Genomic DNA, 14,919 nt, shown 5'->3' on the forward strand with positions numbered 1-14,919 from the left:
TCGTTTCCAAAGCGACACGTGCTCAGCGGGACTCCTCGCAGCGCGTTTGCTCTCCAGATGCCGGGGAGCGCCTACTACGCGCCGCGCGCGGGGGACACGCGCGCGTGTGTGTATGTGTGTGTATATATGTGTGTGGGGGGGCGGGGGGGCGGAGCCCCTGAAACGCGCGCTGGTCCGCAGGTCTGCACAGCGCGCCTCCCAGGTGCTGCACGGTCTGTCCTGCTGTCCTGCGGTCCAACCCCCGGAGAGGCGGCCCCGCACCTACTCGGGCAAAGGGGAAGGGGGGTGGGGGTGGGGCAAAGGGAGAGCGAAAGCCCCCCCTACCCCCGCCCCGGGAGTCAGCGCGGCTCTGTCACCGCAGGCGCCTCCCTGTGCGCCCGCGTCTGCTCCGACCTCGCTCTCCGGGTCCCGCCGAGCCTCCCCCCTCGGGGGCCGCGCCAGCGCCGGCCCGCAGTTGTGGAAGCCGCGAGGGGAGATCGAGGCCCGGCGTCCAGGCCCCAAGCCGCTCGCCGCGCCTCAGCCCCTTCCCAGCCGGACTCACCGCCTCGGCTCGGGCGGCCACAGCGTCCCGTGAGGGAGTCGCTCTGGGCCCCGCGCTCCCGGCCACGAGGGCAGACGTGCCCTCCCTCTCAGAGCCGAGCCTGCGTTTCCTCAACGAGTGCGATGGCCAAGGAGGTGGCTGTGACCACGCCAAGCCTGCCAGCGCCACAACTTGGGGAAGCGGACTCTCCCTAAATGTTCAGAATCGCGGACTTTCCTTGCCCCCGAGGACCACGGAGTTTGGAGAAGCAGAGGCGCCTTCCAGCATCTTTAATGGATACGGCGCGGAGAGCCGGCAGTCACTTCCAGACCCGGGCTCCCTCCTGCCAAGCGTTTAGACCAAATGTGGAGAGAGGGGAAAGCAGGCAATTATCCGAATGTTAAACAGCTGAGTATTTGGAAAACCAAATCTTTGACTGATTTAAAAAACCTTTTCACCCGTTTTCATGTTTCAGACTGTGCTCAAACAACAAAAGAATCAAACTTAAAAAATGTTATAATTGGGCTCAGTAAAATAAGTGGAAACAGTAGCAAGTGACAGATTGGTGGAAAGTTTCCTTTTCCAGTCTCCATGCCAACGCTAGGCTGGGAATGCCGCTGGGTAAATGGGAAAACCAGTCAACATGGATTTTAACATTCCTACAACTTTAAAAAAAATGCTCTATTTCATATTTGCTACTATTGAATGCCAGCTTGGGTAGTGCCTCCGAGCACAGAAAACAGGAAACATCGACGCAGCTGTACTTCCTACATGGCTGTTTGGAAAACAATCCTCATAGGCTGTTTTGAAACAGGGTTAGAAACACTTAAAAATAGGGTTGGTTTGGTCTCATATTTCTTTTGATCATGTTGTTTCTGTTGATTGGTTTAATGCTCTAGCGGAGACATGAAGGCCCCTGGTATGACAAATCTTTGCATCTATGTCCAAGTAAGAAAACTGCAGTCTGAAAGTTAGTTCCATTTTATAAATGGAAAAATGAAAGGTTGAATTTGGATTAATTCATAAAAGTAAGTGACGTGGGAAGGCCACCTACCCACACTGCAGTAGAAATGGGCGAGTACTAGTCGCTGGCCTATCCTGTTCTGTTTCTTCCTGCAGCCAGTTATCTGGCCACAGGAGCCATCCTGCCCAGGAGGACTGCGTGAGGAGCACCCACGTGTGTGTAGTCAGAGTGGAGACTGCGTGTGGCAGCAGACCATCAAGGCCTGGCTGAATCCTGAATCGATGGGCAGCACAGGAGAGCCCATGGGGTCCCACACTTGTGAATCTGACTGAGCTGGTTTGGAATCCCGAGTGGCCATTGGACACGTTACTTACTAGTAACCTTTTAAACCTCTATTTCCTCACCTATAAGATGGATAGAAAATACCAACCTCATGGGTTACAACCCCCATGGGTGTAAAGAGCGTCCTGCCTGTGATGTGGTCAGCACAGTGCCTAGGACAGACGGGGAGCCTCGTTAGAGTGACCCCTCACCAAGTCTTGTTACGTGGTGTCCTCTACATTTCAGTCAACACTGATATCGTCATTTTTGTCTTTCCACCAGATTAGATTACAGCCCCCTTGGGATCCTTGTGTGTGATTTCCCGCACACCCTGCTGGCACAGAGCACAATGCGAGGCATGTTAGCAGGCCTCTCAGTAAGTGACTGATGAGGCCGGTCACAAGCCTGTGTTAGCATGCTGTGTAGACGCATTTAATTTACATGAATTGGTTAAATGTAGTCACCAAAAAGCTAGAGGTGTAGATTCTTTCCCTTGTGCAGGTGATTCAGCCACCATTCTACTCAATGGACAAGTGACTGAAATGAGGTACACTGGGAGACACAGCATGTCTGTTGCCACAGTAATGAGACTGTCTGGCCCCAGGCTGGTGAAGGATCCATCTCAACATGTGCTTCATGATGCCAGTGGAGGGTTGTGCAGTGGGTTACATTGCATCCCCCCAAAAGCCATTTTCCCAATCCCAAATACTGTACCTGTGAATATGACCTTATTTAGTGCTAGGGTCTTTAAAGATGTAATCCAAGCATGTCAAACTCGAGGCCTGCGGGCCACAAGCCTCATTTATTTAAAACCCGCTGGCCACGAGTTGGATATGCTTGATGTAATCAATTAAGATGAGGTCATACCAGATTATGTTGGGCCCTTAAACTAATGACTGGCATTTTTATAAGAGAAAGTGAGGGAGATGGACATAGATACAAAGAAGACACATACACAGAAGCACACTTGTGCAGATGGAGGCAGAGACTGGAGAGATGTGTCTACAAGCCATGGAACGCCAAGGATCGCCAGCAGCACCAGAGTTGGAAGAGGAAAGGAAGGGTCCTCCCTTCCTACAGCCTTCATAAATACCACACCCTTGACCTCAGACTTCTAGCCTCGAGAACCATGGGAGAACACGTGTCTGTTTTAAGCTACCTGTTGCAGTAATTTCTTATGGCAGCCATAGCAGGCTAACACCAGCCACAGCATGCTAACACAGGTGGGTGGAGTTGGAGGGTGACTCAGCAGCCTTCAATGCCTCTGCCTGGAATTGAAGCAATCACTTCTGCTCAGGTTTTAGTAGCTAAACAAGTCACATGACTCTCTTTAAGGGGGCGGACAATGCAAGTCTACAAGGCACTCTAATTTCTGAGAACCAGAAATGTAATGACTAGCACCACATTTTATAGGAAAGGGATCAATCATGGCTTAGACTCCTTAATGAGGGTAATAAACTTTTTATGATATTAATTCTAATATATAAAAGCCCAGGGTCATAACGACCAATCACGACCGAAGGCTGACCAACCCGGAAGTCCTTCAGTCAGCGTTGGGTTGCTGTGGCGACCCAGCACTGACTGCCCCGCTGCAGCCTGGCAACCCAGCACTGACTGCTCAGGGGGCTGAGACCCAGAGAGAGAGGCAGGGTCTGATCCGCAGCCTCAGTGGCAGCTGTTGATCAGTACTTGCCTCTCTCTTTCTTTCCCTCTTTCTTTCTGGGCTTCGCCAGCAGCCGGGCCTTTCTTTCTCTCCCAGCCTCTGAGGGGCGGCTGTTCATCCCCGCCACTCTGATCAGGCCCGGAGATAGGCCCGAAGATGCTGACTGGCATAGGAACCGACCAATCAGAACCAAATGTGGGTGCTGTGACGAACGAATGGCTGCCTAGGAGGCAGAGCTTTTGATGCTGATTGGCATAGGAACCGACCAATCAGAACCAAATGTGGGTGCTGTAAAGAACCAATGGCTATCTAGGAGGCGGAGCTTTTGACGCTGACTGGCATAGAAACCGACCAATCAGAACCAAATTGGCCAGCAGAGGAGGGTAGTTGGGGGCAACCAGGCCAGGAGGGGAGGGCAGTTAGGGGCAATCAGGCTGGCAGGCAGAGGCAGTTAGGGGTGATCAGGCAGGCAGGCAGGTGAGCAGTTAGGAGCCAGCGGTCCCAGATTGTGAGAGGGTCCCAGCGGTCCCTGTGGGATCGGGCCTAAACCAGCAGTCGGACATCCCCCAAGGCGTCCCCAGTTGGAGAGGGTGCAGGCTGGGCTGAGGGAACCCACCCCTCCGTGCATGAATTTTGTGCACCAGGCCTCTAGTAATTATTATAAATGCCAACAAAGTGTTTCCTTTGTGTTGTTTTTTAGTTTAGTATTCTTTATACTAGAATTATACAAAGACTCTGAAAGAGTACATGTTTAAGTTGATATTTTCTTTTAGGTGGGTAGTAGACCATCATTTGTTCATTCATTTAACTAAGTACTTACTATGACCAGATGTTGTGGGTGGTACTGGGGGTACAATGATGAGCAAATGGACATGAAGCCAGCCCCTGAAAGTGGACATGAGTCAAATAATCATCTATAATAATAAAAGTTGAATATGCTAATTAGACCAGACGTCCTTCCGGATGACCTTCTAGACGAAGCTGGGGCTGCGAGGGAAGCCCGAGTCCTGGGTGCCAGAGAGAAGCTGGTGCTGGCAGCCAGGGAGAGGAAGGCCTACTCTTGCACAAATTTCATGCATCTGGCCTCTAGTTGATTCTATAATTGCAGGACTCCCACTTGCTTTAGATGACAAAGAAGCGGAGTCTGGAGTTTCTCTACTCCTCCTCAGGTCAAATGTGTTTCCACCACATATATAATGGGCTGTACTCTCGTTCATCATTCATTCGCCTGCTTCCTGATGAGCCCCTAGCATGTTCACTTTGTTATATGTACTTTCATGTCAATTGTCTGTTACATGGTAGTGGCTCAACAAATATACTGCCTGCCAGTGGGATTTGAGGAAGAAGGGCAATGCATGGATGTTTGATCTGTCATCTTGAACTGGAAGCCTGAAACATTTTCTCAACCATATAAATGAAGAGAGCTTTTATTGTTCTTGTATGTGAAGCTCTTGTTTTAAAAGTGATTCCAGCTTGCTTGAAGACTGACTTCTTTTGTGTGTCTTCATATGACTTCTGATTATTATTGCATAATAGGTGGGCCTGGTAATTTTATACCTGATCCCATTTGTCTTTGTGTAAATAATTTTCATTTAGATGGATTCAAAAAAGTTAAAATAGGTATGCTTTTATTTCTTTACCTTAGTTTTTTTTATCACAATACTATTACACAGTGGCTTTTCTTATTAACAAATCCATAATATTAGTCTGATATATATATTTTAAATAATAATCATGCTTTAAATGTGACATATGAAAAATGGAATTGCTTTTGTAATTCTAAATAAGACATCTATTTTAATCTATTTCAATGATGATGATTTCTCTTTATTTTTAAATATATTTTTATTGATTTTCAGAGAGGGAGAGGGAGAGAGAGAGAGAGAAGGAAAGAGAGAGAGAGAGAGAGAGAGAGAGAGAGAGAGAGAGAGAAACATCAATGATGAAAGATAATCATTGATTGGCTGCTGCCTGCATGCCCCCACTAGAGGTCGAGCCCACAGCTGGGGCATGTGCCCTTGACCAGAATCAAACCTGGGACCCTTCAGTCCACAGGCCGATGCTCTATCCACTGAGCAAAACCAGCTAGGGCTTCTCTTTATTTTTAAAAGTAAATCATCATGCTTCAGTTTGAAAGCCAATTACTTATAAAGACACTAAAATTATTTGGTCTATTCAAGTGATGATATACAATAAAGATTACCTAGTTCTAATAGTTGAAATATTCAGAAGAAAGAGTTTCCTTAAAATAATTAGTATAAAATACACTTGAAATAATATGAGGGGTTAGGATGAACATTGGGTTCTAAAACATTTAGGTTTTATTCATCATAATGCTGAATGTATTTAATATTTATTTTTGGCATTGCAGATGAGCCTCATGGCTAAGGCTTATATATCATGTACTTCACTAAAAGGAAGAGGCTGTGATGCAAATCTGTGGCAGGCATACTTAATAAATGCCAGAGAGAATCTCATGTAGTAAAGAATTTCTTAGCATAAAAACTGGGGGTAGGGATTTTTATTCTTTTAGATCAACATTTATTACATATCCCATACAAATAAATTTTATTTAGCAATTTGTTTCTTTCCCAGAAATTTGGATCATATTTGTTTTTCTACAGAGGAAAAGAACTTGAAATAATAAGGCCTCTGGGTATAGAAATTTATAGACACAAACCAGTTAACAGAACCTCAATTTCTAAATGTGAAGGCTGGCTCTGTTTATGCTTTACACATGGTAGGTGCTCAATAAATCTCAACAATTACTGTATAATACCCCCAGTTACCCTATGGGGTAGCTACTGTCATAATCCCCATTTTACAGATGAGGGAAGTGAGATCTGGAGAGATTAACTATCTTATACAATGTAAGTGGTGCAACTGTGGATCACAATAGCTTCTGTGTAGTAGAGCTGGCTTCAACCTGGTTCAGTCCGATGCCAAATACTTAAATGTGTAGCTTCTCCTCCCATCTATATGCTTTACTTAAATATTGCCACAAAAATTTAGGTCACCAATAACCAGAAGCAAGAAATAATGACTGGCGTGGATTTCCCTCAAACGCATCTTCAAACATTTGTTTTACTATATGTCCCTCCTTCCCTTTCTCTCTTCCTCTCTATTTCTTTCTTATAAGAAACATGGCTCTGATTCATCTTCATAATAAAGAAACAGCATGTGGCCAGGCCAATACTGAATTCCCCCGAGCAAACAGAATGTGGGGGTGAGAGCTGTGCAGGTGGTCCATAGCACATTCTCAGGAAGATTCCCCCCACCCCCGTGGTCGGCAAACTGTGGCTCACGAGCCACATGTGGCTCTTTGGCCCCTTGAGTGTGGCTCTTCCTAAGCCTTAGGAGTACCCTAATTAAGTTAATAACAATGTACCTACCTATATAGTTTAAGTTTAAAAAATTTGGCTCTCAAAAGAAATTTCAATCGTACTGTTGATATTTGGCTCTGTTGACTAATGAGTTTGCTGACCACTGAGGCCTAAACAAATGGAGGTGGAGACAGCTAGAAAGGTCTCAGCCCAATATTTTAATGGCCCAATGGGAGAGAGCAAGACCTAGGCAACGTATGAGGAAACTGGTGATCTCATAGTACTCAGCCAATGCGGAATTGGAGGCGGGACTAAACAAATAGGCTGTGTTCCCGGCCCCACTTACCAGTCTGCTGTACAATGGGCACCTGCTCCCGAGAGTGTTATTAAAAGTCTCATTTTCACCACGCTTCTGGTTCCCGCCATTTGAAATTCGGACAGGTAAGCCATTTCTCACCATCTCTATCTCTGTCTCTGTCTCTATCTCTATCTCTATCTCTATCTCTATCTCTATCTCTATCTATCTCTAGCTCTAGCTCTATCTCTATCTCTATCTCTATATCTCTATCTCAGCAACTTAGAGATCAAGACTTAAAAACAAAATAGCAGAAAACAAGTACAATTCTACACATGTGCCTTTTTGTTTGGGGGGACTTTTTATTTTATTTTTTCCCCAGAGAGAGCCTCTGAAGAACAGGTTCAAAGAGCTGCTATGTTTTTTTCATAAGGGAAACAGGCAATCAACATTTCTGTTCTGTGGTTCTGCTTCTGTTTCTGTCAGAGCTCTGAGAGAAGACGGTGCCTCTGTCTTAACAAGATAAGTTGCCTGTCAAAGGCACTCTGCTCGCCCCTTTAGACAGGAGAGTCAGCGGGAGGCTAAGGGTTCTAGCACAGCATCTGCCAATGAATGTCTCTCCTTAGAAAAATATTGAGTTTTATGATCAAATAATTTTGAAGACCTTTTAAGGAGACATAATTTGTATCAACACGTTAGAAGCCCAGAGAAGTCCTGTAGGAAGAAACCAGCCCAACTTGGTGCATCCACGATTTTCTAAAATATTTGGCTACAGAGCGCTTTTTGCATGTGTCAGGAATAAAACTTTAGGGAAACTGAAATCCCTTATCTTGACCACATGCAAACCTTAACAAATTCCTACTAAATTCAGATGGTGTTTTTGAATATGTAGCCAGTTTTGGATGAGCTCATCAATCAAATACAAGGAATGTTGGGATATTCTAATTCATCAAACTTGCTTTACAGAAGAGAAAACTAAGAATCAAAATATTTCATCTCATAGGAACAAGGAGACATAGCTGGGATTGAGTCGTGGTTCTCCTGTCTCCTAGTTCAAGTTTGTTTTGTGTGTGTTTGTTGTTTGTTTGTTGTTTTGTTTTGTTTTACTATATGTGCACTTCTTTGAGGTATGGTACCATCTACAAAACAGTTATAAACACATTTTCCAGAAACAGGAGACTAGTTTGTGGAGACTCCTGCCCTCTAGGTTGAGTCATTGCAATTGCTGGTTCCACTGTCCCTATAGTGAGAGATGCCACCAAATGGTGCGGGCGATGTTAGAGCCCTGGGTCTCTACCCACTGGTGGCATTTGCCCTTCACATAGTTTGGCAGAGTTTGGGTTTGCTGAACGCATACAGGAGTATTATATCAACCTTTGGCCCATGATGTAGCAAAAAGAATAGCATAGGCCAGTGAAGGCGAACCTTTTGAGCTCGGCGTGTCAGCATTTTGAAAAACCCTAACTTAACTCTGGTGCCGTGTCACATATAGAATTTTTTTGATATTTGCAACCATAGTAAAACAAAGACTTATATTTTTGATATTTATTTTATATATTTAAATGCCATTTAACAAAGAAAAATCAACCAAAAAAATGAGTTCGTGTGTCACCTCTGACACACGTGTCATAGGTTCGCCATCACTGGCATAGGCTGAAGGGGAGAGACTGGAGGGATAAACCCTCACTTTGAGACTAAGTGGTAAATTGCTAACTCCTCTTTTGTTTGCTTCTAAAATGTTTTCAACTGACAACTGCACTTCACTGTAATGAAAAGACTTCCAAGACCTGACCACTGCTCCACAGTAACTGTGCCTCCTGATCTTATTGCAGCATCGCCACCATTTTCCCTTGTTTGTCTGTTTAATAACAGATCCCCATCATAGTAACTGGAGAAAGAGCAGGAGGAAGAGGCAGGGGGTCAGGACACGAGCTTCCTCAAAGGCTTTAGTCTGAGTGTTTTCCTTGCACAGTGGATGCGGCTCCAGAGCCCTGCCGGCCTTGACTGCGGGAACTCACAGTCCTCCTTAAAGCTGGTGAAGACCCCACAATCCTATCCAAGTGACTTCAGTTATTCAGTTATTTTAGAATTAAATACAGTAATTGCCAGTCTCCAGGAAGCATTCTTTGTTGAAGTTGCTTGAGCTGTTCAAGCTGGGATATGACACATGCCAGTTTGTTCCAGCCAAATTTGTGTGGCAAATGCTCAATGTGGAATTATTACAGGTATTGCCACTGCTCTGATTCATAGGTAGCCTGTGCAATATTTCAATTACTATTCTTCCTTTAAAATCTTTCCCAAATTTGTCTTGTCTCGAAAAAGAGTATTAATCACTCTTGTTTTGCCCCCTCTACATATCTATAATAATGAAAGTGTAATATGCTAATTAGACCGGACATCCTTGCAGGTGTCCTTCCAGACGAAGCTGGGGCTGCGAGGGAAGCCCGGGTCCCGGGTGGCAGAGGGAAGCCGATGCTGGCAGCCAGGGGAAGGAAGGCCTACTCTTGCATGAATTTTGTGCATCAGGTCTCTAGTCTTACCTAATAATAGACAAACATGTAATTGACCATCCCTCCGCTATGCTCACCAGCCAATCAGGAGAGTATGCAAATTAACCCAACAAAGATGGCGGTTAATTTGCATACATAGGCGCCAAGCACCAGAATGAAGACTGAAGGCTCCGGCTGGAGCAGCGAAGACTGAAGGCTCTGGCCGGAGCAAAGGCCTGGGTCCCGGGTGCTGGAGGAAAACCGGTGCCGGCAGCCAGGGGAAGGGAAGGCCTATTGCACGAATCTCTTCATGCAACGGGCCTCTAGTGTTTAATAAAAACCATATCTTTGGCTCTAAAAAAAGAAAAGAAATTGCCAATCTGATTTATAAATATACTGTTTGTGTAAACCAGTAGGTTTCAGGCAGTTTTTTTAGTGGAACACCCAAGTTTTGATAATCCTTCGGATAAAGTTCTTCCTGACTTTTTCTGATTCTTTAATATGCAGGCAGGACGGAGGGCTGTACAGAGAGGGCTGGGCGTCCATTCCTGGCCCCAGGCTGGCTGTGTGCCTGTGGGAAAGTGCTGTCCACACCGCAGGTTGCTACCAGATGGTTCTTTCCAGAGCAACAGTTTCTTTTCTTTCCTTTTTTTTTTTTTTTTTTAGTTACCAGAAATTTATTAAAACTATGAACAGATACAAGTTTGGCAAAGAACAATACAATACAGGCTCAGAGGATCCCAAATTACTGGCCTTTTTTTTCTTTCTTTTTTTTTTTTGTTAATCCTCACCCAAGGACATTTTTTTCCATTGATTTTTAGAGAGAGTAAAAGGGAGAGAGGGTGGGGGGAGAGAAAGAGAGAGAAACATTAATGTATGAGCGACACATTGATTGGTTGTCTACCACATGTGCCCTGACCTGGGCTGGGGATCAAAACTGCAAGGTACATGCCCTTGACTGGGAATCAAACCCGAGACCCGGGGTCCTTGAGCCGAGCCAAACCTGCCAGGGCCTTTCTTAATGTTTTCTCTTCAGTGACTTTAGCAGCTTTCTTAAAAATATTTATCATTTTTTCATATGATGCTTACAATTTAATCAGGTTATAAAAATTACACATGCTCTCTGTGATAGTTTGGAAAATACAGAAAAGAAGTAAGAATAAAACTACTGTCATTCCATTATCCAGGAATACTCTACATATATCTAATACGCCACTGAATTTTATTTTTTCATACAAATCTATGTGTATGTCTACATAATATATTTGGCTTTGTTTGTATAAAGTTTGAGTTATACTATACATATAGTTTTGTTAATCTGCTTTTTTCCCCTTAAGAATATCATGCAATTTATCTCTATGTCAACAAATTCGGATCTGCACTATTTGCAGCCATCCGTGAACTATTATGATGTAAAAAAAACAAGCCCTATTTGTTGGACATTAAAATTATCTCCCAATTTTCTGCCCTTAAAAATAACACTGAGTGTTTATGATGTATTGCTCCAAATTGATTAAAATAGGCATTTGTAAAACTTTTAACATTAATGTGTAATGTTCAGATGTATTTTTAGATAGAAATACTGAGATATAATTTTTTAAAACAGTTGCTTTCTGAACTCTCTGATGATAACACTTTATGAGAAGGTAAGTATAACGAAAACATTGTGTGCCCTTACATCCAAATTGAATATACAAACATAAGAAAGTGGAGTGTGAGAGCAGCGATAGCCTCCAGTGTGCGGTAGGAAATGTCACAAACGCTGTCTCTCTGATTAGAGACGAGGAAGCGGAGAACGTGCTGCTTCACTATCTTTCCTACAGTCCGAGCGCACTTGGAGGACCCTCTCGAGAGGCACTCTGGATCGGAACCAGGTTCCTTCCCTTACGACCTGTTACTGCATGTCCCAGAGCCTCCGATTTCTTCTCTGCAAAGCGGAGGTAATGATGGCTCCGTGCTTCAAGGGCTGTTGTGAGAACTAAGTGAAATCATATGTATGAAGATTACATGAAACAATGCATAAGTGTAATCCATGAACTGTATCATTATAAGAGCTCAATAAATGTGCACTTTATAAATACTATTATTTGCTTTTCTTAAACATCGCAATAAAGTTACTAAAAGTTGGAGCATGTTTTGGTTTTTGCAGTGTGTTGTCAGAATTGGGGGTGGGGGCAATCGTCCACTGCTGCCCCCCCCCCCGTGGGCAGGTGAGGATCTAGCAGACAGGGACTCCTCACAGACACGCTGCTCTGGACTGGGCGTGGAGTCGGCCCGCTCTGCCCGGCCTTGGGGAAGAATTTAGTTCTCAGAGCTTCAGGCCTCTGAGCCATAGCATGGAGCTCATGCTAGTGCCTGCAGCACAGGGCTGTTGGCAGCACTCAGCGGCATGTGCGTGATCAGTGTGAGGACCCAGTGAGGCCCTGGCGGTTGTCAAAGGAAAGGGCATTGTGCCCGCCCAGGCCCTGGTGCGACAGTGCACTCTGCGTGTGCAAGATGCTGTCCGTGGGGCAAGTCAGTGACGGGTGCTTGGAAACTCTGTTTTGTTTTTGAACTGTCTTGTGAGTAAAATTACTTCAAAAACTTAACATTTAAGAGGAACAAAAAAGAAAGAAATTAAAAGGGGAGTCCTGATGTACAAATCAGCAAAGCCAGAGGCTCCAGCCGCGGATGTGCCTGTCTGGCACCGGTGACAGCCCCATTCAGACCCCACGGCCCTGCCCTTGCTCTGCCTGGCTCCGGCAGCCTCCGCTTACACAGGGCTCCAAATGGGCTTGCCTGCAGGCGGGGCCTGGGGAGCCCAGGGGCCTTGGGCATGAAGGTTTTCATCCTAAATCAACAGGTTGGCATCCGGATGCCATGACCCAAACCTGGTTATCACAGTGCCCCGCTCCGCTTCCGGGGGGGCAGGCAGGTGAGGCTGTGGGTTTGCCAGGCTTCGGGAAAGCCGGCCGATCATCACTGGATCAAGGTAAGGTCACCTTGTGACCCCTTTTGGGACACAGTCAGGAAGCCTTCCCCAGACAGCAATCCCCGCCCAGTGGCACAAATGGAAGGTTCTTTGCTTTTCCAGTTCTGGTTTGCATCGCTCCCAGTGCATCACAGGCCTTCCAGTGGAACTTTCCACAACAGGGCGGTGCAGCCAGTCCCACAAGCCCAGGAGCACTTTCACGTGGTGGGTGCAACTGAGGAACAAAATTTGTAATTACATTTAAATTCAAATAGTCACGCATGGCTGCTCGCTACTGTATCTGATAGTCCAGGTGCAAAGGAAAAGTCTCTACACTGCTGTGGAGATTCTTGGAACATAAGGCTGGAAAGGTATACAAAAGATGTCTCAGTATATGCCCATATCCCTTCTCAGTAACATGTCTTTCGCTCTGAGAGCCTGAACGTAGGAGAGAAATGGTCTGGTTGTGGAAGACAGTGTTGGCCAGGGTTCTGATAAAAATAACACCAGCAAACATTAAAACAAGCAGTTACTAGATGCCAGATGTTATGCTAAATGTTGAATTTGCATTCTTTTCTATAATGCTCCCAACATCCCAAGATGTCATCATAATTAGAACAGCATCTAACACCTACTGCGCCCTCGCCAGGCGTCTGACAGGATGCTGAAACCTGACATGCTTCGCCCATTTAACCCTCACGCCCCCGCAGGAAGAGTACTGATGTTACCCCACGATAAGCCCTGTGATTTTGGGCAACTTTCCTAACCTCTGAAAAACGGAAATATATCAGCTATAGATAAAAGTAGAACAGACATGTGTAAGTTAAAAAACCCGAAAATAAGTGCCTGTGAGTCCAAGAGCAGCTTCTGAACACCAGTGCTCTGAGGGCCTCGGGGTTCGGGCGAGCGTTTCCTGCCGTGTCTGGGGTTCTGCTGCTGTGCACAGAGTCCGTGCAATTGGGGATGCTTCTCCTCCAGTCCCGACCGAGACCGAGCCACGTCCTCAGGAGCCCTTCACCTGCCAAGTGCTGAAATCCACACTGCTCGAGGCAGAGACGGAATTTCTGTCCTTGGGAAACTCAGAGGCCTGAGATGGGCAAGGCTCTGGCCACCGGGTCCTGGCCGCTGGCCTCCTGTCGGGCCCTCCTGAGCCAGGTGGCCCCGCAGCTCCAGGCTCGGGCCTGTGTCTCATTTACTGAAGGGGGAGCGCTGCAGGCCCCCCACAATTCCTGCAGGAATCCCAGGACTGAGCCTGAGTGGACCACTGTGGGCCACGTGCTCACCTCGGAACCAGTCGCTGTGGCCACGGGATGGGCCGTGTTGCCGGACAGGCCCGTGGCATGGGCTGGGCGATGAGATGCGCACCAGACCATCCTTCTCCGGCCCCTGGCTCAGGCCTGGGAGGCGTGTTCTCCTAAGGGGAGGGGAGACCCGCGTTAAGCGCCCAGCCTGTTCTGTCCTCCAGACAGAGAGTATAGTCAGTGCCGCCGGCTGACATGGTGCTTAGCGTGTTAACAAAGGAAGGGGGCGCACTGGGGCGTTCAGGTCCCGGCGGCGGCCACGCACAGGAGCGGACTTGCTGCAGCCGGACCCTCGCAATTGCTTTAGAAACAAACGGCACCTCAGCAGCGCCCTGTGCTGCTCCCGCAGGAAGGCACGGGGGCCTGCACGCTGGGTTATCGCTGCACACCATGCGCTCTGACTCTAAAAATGCACTTTATATGTTTAAATTGGGTGGTGATTTCTTTATACCAGAATGAAGTAAATGAAAAAGAAATTAGTGGGTGCTATTGCAGAGATGAGTAGCACAGAGATCAGCAGAAAAAGTTAGAAACAAACAAAGAAACCCGTGATTACTCATAATAAAGATAACCCCCGACAATGAGACCTTAGGGGCTAAGGGATGAAGTATTTATAGACCCGTTCATTTGTTTGTCACTGAAACTAGTCTCCATTCTTCACATTTCTCCCTTTGCTTCTATCAGAAGCCATGGAAACAGCCCCCCTCCCCCACCTCCCCGCAAATGGATTCGCCTCAGCATTTACTGACCTTTTCTTGGCATATTCTCTTTGACTGTGGCCATGTCGGTTGTGAAAGAATGTGAAGAACCTGATAATAATGCTTTCAGAAGACAGCAGTGTAAAACCTGGCCTTTAACCAATGATGCAGTTACTCTGTAGAGTGTGTGTGTGTGTACATACACATATATGGCGATTTTCCCAACTTAAAATAATCATATTTCTCAAAAAGACTCTTGAAAGGAAAACAGTATGCCTCATTCTATAGACCTATTTTCCTAAATCTACATGTGAATTGCATTTTAATTTAATTGTAAAGTTTGTAGATAATTATTATAAAACTTATAAGTTTTAAATGGCTTTTTGAAATAAAAA

The 14,919-nt window shown here is 45.9% G+C and overlaps 1 protein-coding gene across 1 annotated transcript in view; it reads right to left on the reverse strand.

Moving 5' to 3' along the window:
• Nucleotides 1-13,898, reverse strand: part of PROK2 (prokineticin 2) — a 40,157-nt gene extending 26,259 nt beyond the window's left edge. The window contains exon 1 of the mRNA XM_006104282.2: nt 13,809-13,898. Within this exon, the coding sequence (XP_006104344.1) occupies nt 13,809-13,898 (90 nt within the window). The remainder of the gene's footprint in view (nt 1-13,808) is intronic.
• Nucleotides 13,899-14,919: the final 1,021 nt, after the last annotated feature.

Source organism: Myotis lucifugus, unplaced genomic scaffold, assembly GCF_000147115.1.
Source record: "Myotis lucifugus unplaced genomic scaffold, Myoluc2.0 scaffold_558, whole genome shotgun sequence".
In the NCBI taxonomy this organism is placed as follows: Eukaryota; Metazoa; Chordata; class Mammalia; order Chiroptera; family Vespertilionidae; genus Myotis; species Myotis lucifugus.